This window comes from Bubalus bubalis, chromosome 14 (assembly GCF_019923935.1).
Source record: "Bubalus bubalis isolate 160015118507 breed Murrah chromosome 14, NDDB_SH_1, whole genome shotgun sequence".
In the NCBI taxonomy this organism is placed as follows: domain Eukaryota; kingdom Metazoa; phylum Chordata; class Mammalia; order Artiodactyla; family Bovidae; genus Bubalus; species Bubalus bubalis.
In genome coordinates this window covers 19,338,337-19,354,422 of record NC_059170.1, presented here as the reverse complement: position 1 = coordinate 19,354,422, position 16,086 = coordinate 19,338,337, and the positions used below count along the sequence as shown (strand labels likewise).

Genomic DNA, 16,086 nt, shown 5'->3' with positions numbered 1-16,086 from the left:
CACGTCCAGTGTTTTCTGCACCAAAGGGACTGCTGTCATGTTTACTTCAATTAGTCTGGGCTGGGTTTCTACCACATACACCCTGAAAGCTTACCACATCAGGCCCCGTCCTGCCCTTCCAGGGCCCATCATGGCACCTGGCACACTGTGTCAGAGTCACTGCCAAGCTCACCTGCTCCTGCCTGCCCACAAGCAGGCGAGACTTTCATCCCTGCATACCCAGGGTCTAGCGCAGAGCAAGGGCTAATGAACGCTAACTGACATCTGCCCGCTGACCCCAGGACTCTCCAGTGTAAAACCAGCACCTGAAGACTGGCAAGGACCAGGGCTCTGACATAACTTCTGGACAAAACAGAGAACTCATGAGGCCCTGGCTTAGACTTACCTTTGCATCAGTGTTGATGTACTTATTGAACCTCTTGAATGCATCAACATTAAACTTCATCAGCTCCCCAAGGAGGTCAAAGTAACTCTGCAGCACATCCCGTGACTTGCACTCACTGTCCACGATGCAGTAGAGGATGTGCTGGGGGTGGGAGAGGACAGAATGAAGGCAGGAAAAGGTGGCTGGTCCCCGGAGGCCCCAGGCCGTGCTCATCTGAGCTGCCCACCGCCTGCCTCCCCCAGCCCTGGTATGTAGCTCAGCCCATGTGGTGTTAGCTTCGAGCAAGCATCCAGGTTGATAGAACCTGCTCCCCTGTCTAGATTCTCATTGGAGGATGCTGGTGGCTCCAAGGGCAGGGCCAGGCCTGACACACCTAACCAGGAAGTGGGGCGGGTAGGGGTGAGGGCAGGTTGGGGTATGTAGCCACAGCCTCTCTTGCTTGCCCAGGTCTGAGCTAAAGTCTTTTCACGATGGCCAAGCTCTCCAGCTCACAGGGAGGGAGCTGTCTCCAGAGATAATACGGACCCGGCCTGAGCACTGAGGCCATTCAAGTGAAGCATGGGGTTTAAGGACAGGAGACACATTTTGACCCCATGGTTCATGTTAATAAACGGAAAAGTTTACAATGAGTGAAATTTTACAAGACAGTTAAAATGTTTCCTTTTCTTTTTCTTGAGGTTGTATATACTGATTTAGGTGAATTCTTTACCTTATGGATGTTATTACAGTTCATGGGTCAGTTTCTTATTTGTATCCTTTTTATTTTTTAAACCAATTGTAGCTTTGGACATTTTGCTCTACCCCCTTTTGTAAATTTTGCTTTTTCTGGAGGCCATTTTTCAATAAAGGGAAATTAAATAGTCAGCAGCAAAGTATCCTTGGGGTCAAAAGGCCTTGCTGAGCAACTTCACAGACTCCTATAATCCTCCATGGCCACCCCTTAGATCCCTCAATTGCCCGGTAAGCACCCATGGGGAACCCAGAGCTGAAAGCTCAGGGGAAGTACCAGAGAGATGTGCACTGGCATCTGAAGATAGTCTGGTCTGCTTCTGCCAGCTGTCTAGGTCTCAGGGCAGGAAAGCAAAGCATGGGGCTGGGGGAGAAGAGGACACCCGACACCCTGGCTCCTCCGGGCCATTACCTCTAGAAGGCCTCGCTTCAGCAGGAACATCTGGTCTGCATAGGAGGTGGTCCCTCGGAGGAAACTCTCCACAGCCCGGGCTTGCCAAAACCTGCGACCCAAATGTTGACCCCTGGCCCAGGTGGCTAAGGCTGCCCTCTTCTGGCCCACGTTCCACTCACCAAGGGGCTGGGAGATGTCTATTGCCCTTTTCACTGATCCAACACACTGGACACTGGGAGACGTTTACTGAACATCTCCCAGGCCTTGGGCCTCATACAGGGCCCTGGGAACATGTGGCGAGTCCCCACGCTTAGGGAGCTGACGGCTCAGTGGGGAAGTCTTCTATGTGGTTCGTCTGGAAGGAGTATGTGGGCTCAGAGGACTGCCCCAGGAGTTACGCGTGAAAACATACTCTAGGCTCCGTTCCTTCAGAGGAACAGGAGGACATGGAAGAGAGGGGTCAGAAATGCATGAGGGACCAGACAGGCATGTGGACGGGTCACTGAACTCACTTCTGATGGGCTGTCCTAGAGAAGAGGAGGCTGATACTGACTGAGTGGCCCCAGAGGGCAGAGCTTGGATCCGTGAGGGGACGAAGGGACAAGGTAGGCTGAGCTGACAGGGAACGCTTGGGCGTGGAGCCTGCTGACAGCTCACACCCACCCTGATGGAATGCCTCCCTCAGCCGCTGTCCTGTCCACAGCCTCTAAGACAACATGGATGAGTCTAAGGAACCGGGACGCCCTCCCTGTCTGCACCCCCCCTCCCCCACAAGCCCTTCCTTTGCTCCCACAGGTCCTGGCTCTGAGCCTTTCCATACCGCATCCCCCACACAGGGGTCTTTCCATGCTTATTTCCTGCATGCCAGGGGCCTCCATATGGGTAGGGATTGTAGCTCCCATTTCTTCCCGCTTGTCCAGCATCAGCACAGAATAGGTGCTTGTTGAATGCTGGCTCAGTTCCTGAAACACACTGCCAGCACACAGCAGAACCTAGTACATGCTAGATTCTGTACAGCATCAGGGAGACAGCAGACTCCCTCTCCCTGACAGTAACCAGCTATGCGGGGTGGAAGCTGGTGATGACAGAAGGCGTTTCTAACAGCTTAAACACTTGGTTTCTGCACCCTCAGGAGTGGGAGGTGCATGTCCAGACCTACCTGAAAGATGACTCAGCTGGCTCCTTCTTCATAACCTGCAGCAGACGTGTTAATAAGCCCCTCTTCCCATCACATACCAAACTCCTGAAAGAAAACAGACAAAAATCTTGATGGCAGATTTGAGAGGCTGACAGAGGCCAAATTCCATATGGCAGAAGAACTACGTCTTGAGACCCTGGGACTGGGTGTCTTTGCTGACGTAGGTGGGTAAAAAGCAAAACAAAACAAAACATGAGGACATTTCTAAACCTGCAGGATGTCCTCCTGCTCCACCTGGGTCCAGAGCACCCTAAGGACTCCTGCAGTCTCAGAACTAAACAGCCAAATGCATTCTCACATCTCAGGGCAGCCTTCTATGCCCAGGCATGCTGACAAGTGACCAGAGGCCAAAAACACATCCAGAGTCATATGGGGCTCGGAATTGCTGGAGGGAGGGCTGCTCGTGACAAAAGTGGGTTTGGATCACCATGACAGAGTCTAAGAGATGGGGCAAAGTCCGTGTCACTGATAGGGTACGTAAGGCAGGGAGTACCCTGGGCCCCAGCTTTGGCTTCAGGTGGCCATGGACACATACCCAAGTTTCTGGGCCTCTGCTTCTCAGTCTAGGAAGCAAAGACAATAAATGAGAAAAGCACTCAGGCTGCATTATGGAGGAGAGAGGAATAGCAGGCAGCGACTCTAGGCCCTTAAACTTTCCCTTCAAATAGAGCAGTTCTACTATTCGCCTACTATAGGCCTTGTGCTGTGTGCTTGATTGCTCAGTCCTGTCTGACTCTTTGCGACCCCACGGACTGTAGCCCACCAGGCTCCTCTGTCCAAGCGGATTCTCCAGGCAAGAATACTGGAGGGAGTTGCCGTGCCCTCCTCCAAGGGATCTTCCCAACCCAAGGATTGAACCCCGGGTCTCCTGCACTGCAGACAGATGTGGGACTACATTCAATTTCATCTGAACAAAGATTTCTGCTGCTTTTAAACCAAAACAACAACAAAAGATCAGAGAATTACGACTCCTGTTGCTGCACAGTCCTCCCTGCCGTGACCCCTGTGAGCTTGAGACCCCCCTGCTCTGCTCCAGAAAGCGAGGCGTTCCTCGGCTAATGGGTTTTGGCAGAGGGCAGGAAAGGAGGCGGCCAACGAAGCTCAGTGAGGAGGGAGGGGGCAGAGCATTTACGACCTTTGGCAGGTGACCTCGCTGAGCCCCTGCTCCCCAGTTTGCAAAGTGGGTGACAATGGCACTTCCCGCCGAGGCTGCTGGGGCGCCAGTGAGACAATGCAGGTGACGGGGGGACAGAGCCCGGCACGCGGGGGCCCTCGGCACGCCAGTTACGCACGTGAGAAAGGACCAGTATGCAGACCCAGGTGCACCTGTCTGAGAGCCCCGGGACACGCAGGCAGCCAGGCGGGCTGTGGCCCCGCTGCTCACCTGTCAGTGTTGAGGACGGCTTCCACCTCAGGGATGTTGGCCTTGAGAGAGATGGCGCTGAGTTCATTCAGCTCTTGGTTGTTGAGCAGTAGATATTTGTTCCTGAAACAGATGTGTTGGAGGCGGTAATGGACAGGAACTGGGGCCGCCACCTCCACACTGGGCCAGTCTCTTGCTGCCCACTTCTGTTAAGAAGCCCCCAGTAGGTGCCCTGAAAACCACCCACCCCAAGGCAGCATTCTGGGGGAGGGCATGGAGCCCACTGCTGTTCGGCTGAGGGAGTCTCCCTGGCCCCAACGCCCACCCTCTGCCTCATGTTCACTAACAAAGCCCCTTTCCTTAGTATGTGTAAGGCCTTTCTTTTGCCACTGAACATTTCTATTTAATTTCTCAAAGGCACTTCCAACTCCATGATGCCCAGACGCTCATCACTTGACTCAAGCCTGGCCCTAGTCCAGCTCTCCCACCAGGAGGCCCGAGTGTGACACTCTTCCTTCCCCCTTCACACCCAGGCCTCTCGTCACCCACGTCATGTGAACAGAACCGGCTTCCTAAACGGTCTCCCACAGGAATCAATCCCACACACAGCATCCAGAAAGATCTTCAGAAAACTGGAACCTGACCCTGCCACTCCCATGAAAAGCATGCCCCCCTTTCCTGCTGCTTCAGAATATACACAATCCAAGCCTGCGAAAGTGAGCCGTCAAATGACGAAAGTGAGGAACCCAGGTCCTCAGGGAAAAAAGGACACATTCAGGTCATACTGGTGCCATTTTTCAGAGAGTTGCCATACTTCCTGGGGCTTAAGGCCTTCAAACAGAGAACCTCTCGAGAGGATGGGCCACACCACCCACACAAAACTTCAAAGTGAAGGCCCCTGAGGCCACATGGGTCTCCTCAGGCATGTTCTATTAGCTTACACAAAGAATCTAAACCAGCACCTAAAAATCAGGACCTTGCACATAAACCTTCATTTCTGGCTTCTATCAGGGGAAAAACTCAGGAACTACAACAGTGGGCCCTGTTTCCTGTACCCAGCAGGTGGTAAGAGCTGAGTAGCACCTGCTTCTGTTTGCCAGTTCACCAACGTCTTCCCAGTGTCAAGGTCAAGAGTCAGCTGTCATTTACCCCTCCCTTGCCTGCACTGTTCCCTCAGAGCAGAGACTCATTCTCCTACACATCCTCCATCAAAGGCTGAAGAGTAAAAAATGAGAGGGCAGAATGTGTTCCAAGGAAAATGGGAGAAAGCACATCTCCTCGTACAGGCAAAGAATATCCCACCTGTTCAACGTATAAATACTCAGCCCACTCTGGCCATCTGAGGTTCCTACAGGCCCCTGCGAATAGCCAAGCTGTCTACTCCCGGCTCAGAGGGACAGACGGCCGAGAGCTGCATTGACTCCAGGGGTACTAAGGGGCCAGCAATTTCCGCACTCACTTCCAAGGTGGCTGTGGGGGTCAAGGGGACGCTCAGGTAGTGCCTGGCATAAAGGAAGGGCTGGACAAATGGCAGCGCTTATGGAAGTGCAGCCTCGTGGTCACAGTGAGGTGACAGCGGCTCTCACGGCTCCCGGGCCCTCCTCAGCTGAGCTCAGTGATGAGACAGAGGGAGAACAGAGGCAGAAAACCAAGTCTCCTCTTGGGCACAGCTTGTACTTACTCGTGGTGGTCGCTGAAACTCTGGAGGAGCCTCAAAAACTGGATCTTCAAGGTGATGTCCTAAAATACACGTGCACCCTCGATGTTAAGACCACAGTCACAACGTTCCAAAAGAAAACAAAAGGGTCTGCTGGGAGCCTGGGCATCCTGCTGCTTCTCTGAGTCCCTGTCCTGGCGCACAGGGAGGACTCCTCTTTAGTCAGAAAACCTTTTGTCCACATCTGGCCAACAGTGGATTCAGCTAAGGCAGAACCTTTCTGTTAAAAACACTCCAAGATACTGGATACAAAATAACTGAAATTATTTTTAATGTGAGGCTAAGCACATAGGAAAGAAAGGAAATTCCACTAGAATTAGAAACGAAGGAAGGACTGAGTTCAGAGCAGGGAGCACAAGAGCTGATGGCTGGCAGAGAAGGCAAAATGAGACTTATTTGGGCCAGGGCTTGGGTTTCAACGCTCTGTAGGGACCAGACAGGACCTTGGGCCTATGTAAAGCCTGTGGAGCTGATACATTTAGTGAAAAAAGGGTTAGAAAAACCCCATCTACCAGCCCCGGGAGCTGGCAAAGAACCCTGTCTCTGCTGGTGGAGGGGAGTCCCCAGGTCTGCAGGACCCTGGGCTCACACTTCCAGAGGGGGAGGGCAGATACTCAATGTGAAAACTTGCCCTGGGACACTGCCTCCTACAGCACCTGGTAGACAAAAGCCAAATGTTCTATGGGACTACTTCCAGTATCCCCAAGGAAAACAAGCCCCCTGAAGGTGGACCTTCTATAAACAGTACAGAATACAAGGCAACACTCCACCCCAAGCTGAGTCTGAAGACGCAGGCACAAGTATTAGCACTCTGTGAACAATCCAAAAAAGACCATAAAAAAGTATGTTATTAATAATTAAAGAGATGAAATTAAAGACAGAAAATGCAACAGAAAAAGAAAATATTTAACATAATGAATAAAAGTCCAAATACTTTTTGACAAAGATCCAGACAAAATGTCTAGAAACACAAAATATATGAACTCAAATGGATCTGTTGAAAGGTAAATCTGACAAAGCCAAGGAGAAAAACAGCAAACTGGAAGACACGGCACTGAGGGAAGTCCCAGGATGCAGCAGAGAGACCAGGCAGGGCCCACGGCTCTGGGCCCTGACAGCCGTGTGGCACTGATGTGGTGCTGACGGCCGATGATTTAGACTCCCCGTTCAGGGCTCTTTAGGGCACTGTGATGAAAACCAGGTAGACATGAGCCCTTGACCCTTAAAAAAAAAAAAAAAAAAAAAAAAAAACTTCCTAAAGTCCTTTTTAGAGGCCAACTGCTGGCGTGGTTCTGGGAGGCAAACCTAATATTAGGGATGTCAATTAGAATGGGGAAAAGAACAATGAGGAAAACCCTGCTGCCCTGGAGTGGAGTGAGTGGCCCTGCCTGGAGGTGAATGAACAATGGTAGGCTGCTGGAGGGTCTCCAAAGGGATTCCTGGGGAGGTGGAGGGTGGGGGTCAGATCCTTCCCCAAGGTGGCTTCCAGTTATGGGAGTACACAGGCTGTGACTTTTAGTTTCTGCTCTACTCTCAAAGAAGGAGATTTCAAAGGGCCAAAGGCAGGTCTTGAAACAACCACTCCTGGCATCTGCCGTCAGGGTCCCTGCTCACCGGGCTACAGTCACAGTTCTGGTTGTGACCGTGGAGCACGAGGGCAGATGCTGAATGCTTCCTCCAGATCAGTTTGTCAAACAAATTATTCAGCCCAGGGATCAGCTTGAACTCCGCAATCATTCTGTGAACCTGGAGGGGTAGGAAGGCAAAAGCATGAAGACAGATGTGCATTGAAGGTCTATCAAAAGCCCAGGCATATATGTACAAGAAGCCTTCAGGATGAAGAAAGCAATGCTGAGCTTTAAAGCAAACATCTACACTTATTCTCACTATGCACCAGTGCACTTTCACACTCTCTTAGAGACATTAATAATTGGTAAAATTAGATGCCTCATGGAAGAACCTTGAATGTTCAGGACCAGAGGGGAGAAAGGCTTCATTGATACTTATTTATACCTCAATACAGAACTATGTGAATTACCGACCTATTAAAATAATCCATGTCCCTGTAGTACCTGGCACATAGTAGGAACTCAGTAAGTGCTGACTGTGCAAATGAGGACACAGCAGCATCACACTGGCTCTCAGGAAGGCAGGGTTGAGGCCAGCTGGAAAGGGCGGCTGTGATCAGTTTAACCAAAGACCACAAAGATTCATAGAAACTTGGTGGCAGGGAGACTAAGGGAGCAGGGGAACTATCACGGTGAAGGGACAGAAAGAAAAGTCAGAGCAGCAGGATTTAAGTCCTGCTCTGACAATGCCTGGAGACGGAGAACATGGCCCTTACGTGGGTCTTGGTTTTCACAAATATCAAGTGGGATGGAGGCCACCATGTGTTGTGTAACTTACCAAGTACCTGCAAATTCAAATATGATTACAGAAGTGTCTCGAAAAAGAAAAAGCACTCAACACAGGTAAGACATCGTGACTAATATTTTTTATATGAAATATATACCACAAGGAAGGAAGGAGCCCCAGTGCTGTGGACGTCATGGCAGGATTTCATCCAGTGTCCTGGTTTTAAATGCCAATCACAGGTTGACAATCCCCAGAGTTATACCTCCAGGGCCCATCTCGCCCCTAACTCACGTGCAGGTAACTCCAGAGCCAATTCTAATAGACAGCTAAACTTAACCTGTTCAAACTGAACCCTGCCCCTTGCTCCCTTCAGACGTCTGCCCCTCCACTTCTTACCCACTAGTCTTAACCATCTCAATAAACAGCAAACCATTCCTCCCACCTGCTTGGAAAGAGGTAAGGAAGTCATCTTTACTTCCTCTCTCCACTTAAGTCCATACCTAACTTCGCAGCAAATCTTACCTGCTCTACCTTCAAAACAGATCCAGAACACAAGCACTGTTCACCACCCCTGCCATCAACACGTGGGTCCTAGCTACTGTCAGCTCTTGCACACAGCAACTGGAGCATGGTTTTCTGTTTCACTCAGGGTAAATGCCAGAGTCCTTAAATGGCCTATGAAAGCCAGAGGCAACCTGGCCCCCTGCGACCCCTCAGCCTGCCTCTCCTGACTGCTGGCTCCAGTCCACCCCCAGCTTTGTACTGTTCCACTAAACCACCAGGCTGGTGCCCACCAGGGCCTGCTTCCTTGACCTGGTAGGCCACCTCAGGCGAAGCGGTCGGCATGCCTGGCTCCCTCGCTTTCTTCAGGACACTGCCAGGCCAGATGTCCTCTTTTCAGCCAGTCTTTCCCCTTCCACCATCTCTAAAATTGTTCCTTTCTTGCAAACTTGTGATAACCGCATCCATCTCACAGAGAGCTGTGTGAGAGAACAGTCTCTGACTCAAAAGGTTGCTCAGGGACTGCCGCGCTCCCAGCTCCCCTCAGGCCTTGCTACATCCCTAGGAGGTAGAGGGAACGGGAGGGGGCCACTTGTCCATCCTGGGGAGAAGCGGGGTGTGCTTCCAGAGCACCCCCCATCCCTCCGTCCTGGAACTGCTTCAAGACTCAGGGAACCTCCGCACAGCTGGACCCCTGGTAGCTGCCCAGCTGTCATAACTTGACTTAGTTCTGGCCCAGCACCCCAAGCCCCCATCAGACTGGCAAGTCCTCCAGTGCATCTGCAGGGCAGACACCCACCCTTTACCCTGTGTATTAACAAGGTCGGGTAACAGGTAACACGGCTACGTCACCCACTTCTGCCTGGGGCCCCAGAGCTCTGTCTAAAAATGTCGCCCCAGTACTGTGCGGTGGGAGGACAATGGGCTCTGGAACCAGACTGCAGGGCTAAGGAACGCGACTCCTCGCGCTGCTGGGCCAGGGCCAGAGTCGCTGTGGGAGCAGCCAAGCAGGACGCTGGTGCGCTGCGCGCGCCCCCGGGAAGCGCATCGCCGCGGCCCGGAGCTGGGCGGGCCTCACCTGGTTGCGCTGGCGCCCCATCAGCAGCACGCACAGCACGTACAGCACCTCCAGCTTGTACATGATCTCGTGCATGATCTTCATCGACTGAGGCAGCTGAGTCCTGGTGGAGCTGTGAGGCGGGCTGTTCTCCTCAGAAGCCCCTGGCGGAGGGAACACAATGGAGGCTGGCACAGCCACCAGGAGACAGGCTTCAGTCACCGCGCGTGAGGAAACACGTTTCTGCCCCTCAAACCTGCTCCGAATAGACTTGAGGGGACAGCCATTAGACTGGGCCCCAGGCCTGTGATGGAGACTCTGAACGTCAGGCCACCAGGGACCAGGGAAGCTTAGACGCGTAATTAGACGTGTAATTAGACGCGTAGGAAATACGGACTCTGCAATTCTACCCCATCCGCTTTTAACGCTCCGACACAGCCCACGCAGTACCCTAACCCATTCTCTGCCCTCATCTGGACCCCTCACCCCACCTCCGCCGCCAGAAGGCACCCAGACACACGTTCAGCAGGAAACTGTGTCCAATTCCCTTCAGGTCCCAAATGACTCTGAATATGTGGTCATTCTGCCGAGATTCCACAAGGGGGCACCGCTGAAGGACTGAAACGGGATCTTTTTAAAAGACTTTTTTCCTCCTATCGCTCAAACAGCCAAGGGAACTTTCCTAAGGCAAAGGAGGCATCACAATCGATACTAGAGATGGAGATGAACACATTACCTACTAGCAGATTTTCATTTCCCCCGATTTCATTATTAGCAATGACGGCAACAGCTATGTTGTACTGTGTCAAGCACTGTGTTCTGGGCTTTAGATAAACCATTTACCCCACTGCCCCACTAACACAATAGTCTCAGTGAGTCACACAGCGGAGGGTAATCTCAGGAGCGTGGCAGAGCTAAGGGATGAAGACTGAGGGCTGTGGAACGACAACCTACTGGCTGGCTGTGGGACCCTGGGCGTGTGACCTCCTCCTCAGGCTTTCAAGGGTTCTGTAAATGCGGAGAACAGGAGTGCTGCAGTAGCTGGAGATCCCGTGCAGTGAAGGAGGACACAAAAAGCCCAGAACCTGATTCTTGGGAAGCCTTACTCTTGCTGTGCTGTGCTCAGTTGTGTCCCACTCTTCGCAACCCCCAAGACTGTAGCCCGCCAGGCTCTCTGTCCATGGAATTTCCCAGGCAAAAATACTGAAGTATTCTTCCTGGAGTATATCCTTCTCCAGGGGATCTTCCAGACCCAGGGATCTAACCTACATCTCTTGCATTGGCATGTGGCTTCTTTACCACTGAGTTACCTGGGAAGCCCCGGTCTCACTCTTCGGTCCCTATTATTTTAAATGCTCAGGGTCAGGAGACCTTAGGATTTACTTCCTCTTAGTTTTTCTCATCTTTAAGGTGAAAGGATAAATCAGTCATTACTGAGGTCCTTTCATACTCCTACTCAACTGCTGCCCTGGAGCCTTTTGAAAAGGCCAGAAAATCTGTCTCTTACAGAGCAGTGGTGCTAAAATATACCCAGGTGAGACACTCACAGTTATGATTTCTGTATGGTGATATCATGTCACAAGAACCTAACTTACTCCACCTCATGGACTTGGAACTATTTTTCCAGCCATGTTAAACATCACTAATATATAAGCTGGAAGACGACCAGATGCTGAAAGAAGCACGACTGCAGCACAGGGGCTAAAGACTTGGAGCCCGACTGTGTTAGGTGGCTTTGTGGAAATCTGTTGACATGCCTATGCTTCAGCATCCATCCTCGTCTATAAAACAGGAGTAACGGCAACAGTGTGTGTGCTGTTGCTCAGTTGCATCCAACTCTTTGCAACCCCCTAGACTGTAGCCCCCCAGGCTCCTCTGTCCATGGAATTTTCCAGACAAGAATACTAGAGTGGGTTGCCATTTCCTGCTCCAGGGGATCTTTCTGTCCCAGGGATTGAACCCACATCTCCTGCATCTTCTCTCTTGTGTCTCTTGCACTAGCAGGAGGATTCTTTAATATTATAACACCAGGAAAGCCCAACTGCAACAGTATATATTACCAATGTTACAAAGGTTAAATGACTTAAAATGGCAACAGTATCTATTACCAATGTTGCAAAGATTAAATGACTTAATATGTTAAAAGTGCTTAAAAACTGCCAAGCATATGTACCCTACATAAAAGTGGGTGTCAAACAGAAGTAAAAAACTAACTCTGGGATTTTCAGTTAATGCTTGCTTGCTATTTGTTTTCTTTCTTGTAATCTGCAAGCTCTTAATGGCAACTAAAGTGGCAGTAGGCAAAAACTAAGAAACAGTTTACTCAAGAAAATCTAATTGAGAAAATGCTATTTATTGACATATATTTTCTTGCATGTTGGGAGAAAAACCATCATTACTCAATTTTATGTCTTGGGACTCCTTGGCCCAGGTCCCAGAACAGTTTCAGAGTCAATTGACTGGTAAAGAGAATCTGATGAGTTATCACGCAGAACCACACCTCTGCTGCACACCGGCAGGGTGCTGTGAAGCCTCTGGTGCCTCAGTGTCCTCATCACCTAGACCAGGGGTCGAGGCGGGGGATGGGGGGGGGGGGGCACTGCGGGAGAGGACCTGTGTGGAAGGAGCAGGTGTGGTGGGTGGCACAGGAGCCCTCCTCAGTAATGAACCTGTGGAGAGATGCAGGCAGCTTGGATTCTTCTGAGTCACTGACAACTTTTGCTGCCTGGTTTGCAAAGGCCTCATAAGAAACTCTCTAGGATAAATATTTTCAACAAACGCAGGCCTCAAAGCAATAGCCAGTGTGCAGAAACAAGACAATTCCCAAGGATGAGGATGGGAAAACTAGTTTAAGAGGCCTGGCCTTCCCTCCAGATCTCTTCAGTTCCACAATACCGATTAAAGTGGGTATGACACTCCATACATATGTAATGTACCCTGGAGCACACTAACTTAAATAGCTTTGAGCTATAATTATAATTCACATACCATACAATTCATCCCTTTCAAGGATATGACTCACTGGTCTTTAATATATTCACAGAATATCCAGCTATCATCACAATCAACATTAGAGCACTTTTATCACCCCACAAAGAAGTCCTATTTGCTTTAGCAGCCACTCCCCTTTTCTCACCAAGCCCCTAGAAACCCAGACATCCATTAGACTATGTTCTGTCTCTTTCTACAAATGGAATCATACAACTTGTCATTTTTTGTTTCCAGCACAATGTTTTCAAGGTTTATTCAGACTGCAGTATGTATCAGTACTGAATAATAATCTATTATATAAAATATATTAATTTTTTTATCCATTCATCAGTTGATAGATATGAGTTGTTTCTGTATTTTGGTTATAATAAATCTGCTACTATGAACATCCATGTGTAAGTTTTTGTGTAAACATATATTTTCATGTATCCTGGGTGTATACCTAGAAGTGGAATTTCTAGGTCATACAAAAACTATGTTTAACTTTTTTAGTAACTGCCAGACTGTTTTCCACAGTGCCTGTACCAGTTTGCATGCCTACCAACAGAGAATGAGGGTTCTGATATTTCCATCTCCTTAAGGACTCCAGTTACCAGTCTTTTTGATGATAGTCATTCCAGTGGGTATGAAAGGATATCTGATTGTTGGATTGGATTTGCATTTCCCTGATGGCTAATGATGTTGATAATGTTCTCATGTGCTTGCTGATTACTCTTGTATCATCTCTGGAGAAAGTCTATTCAGATCTTTTGCCCAAAATTTGAAATGGGTGTCTTTTCATTATTGAGCTGTAGGAGTTCTTTATATCTTCTAGATACAAGTCCCTTATTAGATATATGGTTTGAAAAAATGTTCTCTTCTACCCTCCAAAAGTGTTCACCCATTCTGGCTTTTCCTTTTCTTGATGTTGCTTTTTGAAGCACAAAATATTTTCATCTTAATGAGGTCCAATTTACCTAGTTCTCATCTGGTTGCCTGTATTAGGCATCATCTAAGAAACCACTAGGGTTTCCCTGGTGGATCAGTGGTAAAGAACCCACCTGCCATCGCAGGAGATGTAGGTTTGATCTCTGGGTCAGGAGGATCCCCTGTAGAAGGAAATGGCAACCCACTCCAGTATTCTGGCCAAGAAAATCCCACAGACAGAGGAGCCTGGTGGGCTACAGTCCACAGGGTCAAAGAAACCACGACCAAATCCAAAGTCCTAAAGAGTTATCCTTATTTTCTTCTAAGTGTTCTCAAGGATTAGTTTTTACATTTAGGTCTTTGATCTTTTTGAGCTCATTTTTATATATCATGTGAGGTGGCAGGGGAGGGAAGTCCAACTTCATTTTTGCATGTGGATATCTAATGGTCCCAGTACCATCTGCTGAAGAGACTACTGTTTCCCCAACCAAATGGTCTTGGCACTCTTGTTGAAAATCAACTGACCATATAAGTGAGCATTTATTTCTGAATTCTCAATTCTATTTCATTGTGTATATCTCTTGAGGTCAGTAGCATTATAGCTTTGTACTAAGTTGAAAAATTAGGAAATGTAAGTCCCCCACTTTCTTCTTTAAGACTGCCATAGCTATTTGAGGCCTCCTGCATTTCCAAATGAATTTGAGGGCCTACTAGTTCATTTCTGCAAAGAAGTCAGTTGGGATTGTGACAAGGACTGTGCTGAATCTTTAGACAGACCTGGAGATCAAGGTGTGAATTACTGCTACTTTAATATCAACTCTTCTGATTCATGAACAAATGCTTTCTTCACAATTTTTTAGGTTTTCTTTCTTTCAGTAACAATTATGTTTTGTAATTTTCAGAGTGTAAGTTTTCTATTTCTTTGTTAAATATGTCACTAAGTATTTTATTCTTTTCTGATGCTCTTTTAAATGAAATTGTTTTAATTTCATTCTTGGTTTGTTCATTGCTACTGTACAGAAATACAACTGATTTCTGTATACCTATCTTGTATGCTGAAACTGTTGAATGAACTTGTTTATTGGTTTAGCAGTTTTGTAGTGGATCTTTAGGTTTTTCTATATAAGAGATCATGTCATCTGTGACTAGAGACAGTTTTACTTCTTCCTTTTATTTCTTTTTCTTGCCTAACTACCTAGCCAGAACGTCCAGTACACTGAACAGAAGTGGTAAGAGCAGATATCTTTGTCTTGTTCTAATCTTAGTGAGAGGAAAGTTATCAGTCTTTGGCCATAAAGTGTTATAATATTGGCTGTGGGTTTTCTTAGATGCCTTTGAACAGGTTGAGGATTTCTTTTCCATTCCCACTTGGAATGTTCTTATCTTAAAATGGATTTTGTCAAATGCCTTTTCTGCATCTACTGAAATAATCATGTAGTTTTCGTCCCTTTTCCATCAATGTGGTATATTAAATTGACTTTCATATACTGAGTCAACCTTGCATAAATTCCATTTAGTCATGTATATATACTTGATCAGGTATATAATCCTTTTTTGTTGCTGTATTTGGTTTGCTAGTATTTTTGTTGAGGTGTTTTGCATATACGTTTGTAAGTTACGTTAGTCTGTAATTTCCTTGTGACGTCTCTGGTTTTATTATCAGGGTAATACAGTTTCACAGAATGAATTAAGAAATGTTCTTTCCTCTTCTACTTTATGGAAGTCTGTGATGTACAGGCATTACTTCTTCTTTAAATGGTTGGTATAATTAACCAGTGAAGCCTTTTGAGCCAGGACTTGTTTTCGGGATAGTTTTTCATCACTAATTCAATCTCTTGTTATAGGTCTGTTCAGATTTTCTATTTCTTCTTGAGTCAGTTGCAGGAGTTTGTGTCTTTTTTATAATTTTTCCATTTCAGCTGGGTTATCTAATTTATTAGCATATAGTTGTTTATAGTATTCTCTTATAGTCCTTTTATCTTTGTAAGGTTGGTTACAATATATCCTCTTTCACTCCTGATTTTAGTAATTTGAATCTTGTCTCTTTTTTTTTGCTTGATCAGTGCAGCTAAAGATTTGTCAATTTTGCTGATATTTTCAAAGAATCAACTCTTGGTTTTGTGGATTTTCTCCGTTGTTTTTCTATTCTCTATTAATTTCCAATTCAATCCTATTATTTCTTTCCATATGTCTGCTCTGGGAATGTGGTTTGCTCTTCTTTGTTCAATGACTTAAAGCAGAAAGTTAGGTTATTTTTTTGAAATATTATATGTAGGCATTTACAGCTATAAATTTCTAAGCATGCTTTAGTTGAAATTCAGTAAATTTTGGTATGTTGTGCCATCATTTTCATTTCATCTCATTCATCTCAAATTATCTTCTAGTTTTCTTTGTGATTTTATCTTTGAACCATCAATTATTTAGAAGTGGACTGCTTAACTTCCACACATTTGTGAATTTCCCAAATTTCTTTCTACCATTAATTTCTAA

At 47.5% G+C, this 16,086-nt stretch overlaps 1 protein-coding gene across 2 annotated transcripts in view; it reads right to left on the bottom strand.

Annotated features, from left to right (window-relative positions):
• LOC102396422 (transient receptor potential cation channel subfamily C member 4 associated protein) overlaps positions 1-16,086 on the bottom strand; it is a 69,602-nt gene that overhangs the window by 3,152 nt on the left and 50,364 nt on the right. Inside the window, exons 9-15 of one of the 2 annotated variants that reach the window (XM_025263593.3) lie at positions 9,721-9,863; positions 7,401-7,532; positions 5,751-5,809; positions 4,091-4,192; positions 2,668-2,751; positions 1,527-1,617; positions 386-526 (exon numbers count right to left, since the gene is read on the bottom strand). In XM_025263593.3, the coding sequence (XP_025119378.1) occupies positions 386-526; positions 1,527-1,617; positions 2,668-2,751; positions 4,091-4,192; positions 5,751-5,809; positions 7,401-7,532; positions 9,721-9,863 (752 nt within the window). Of the gene's footprint in view, positions 1-385; positions 527-1,526; positions 1,618-2,667; positions 2,752-4,090; positions 4,193-5,750; positions 5,810-7,400; positions 7,533-9,720; positions 9,888-16,086 lie in introns of both variants that reach the window. The other variant, XM_025263591.3, reaches the window with a different exon arrangement.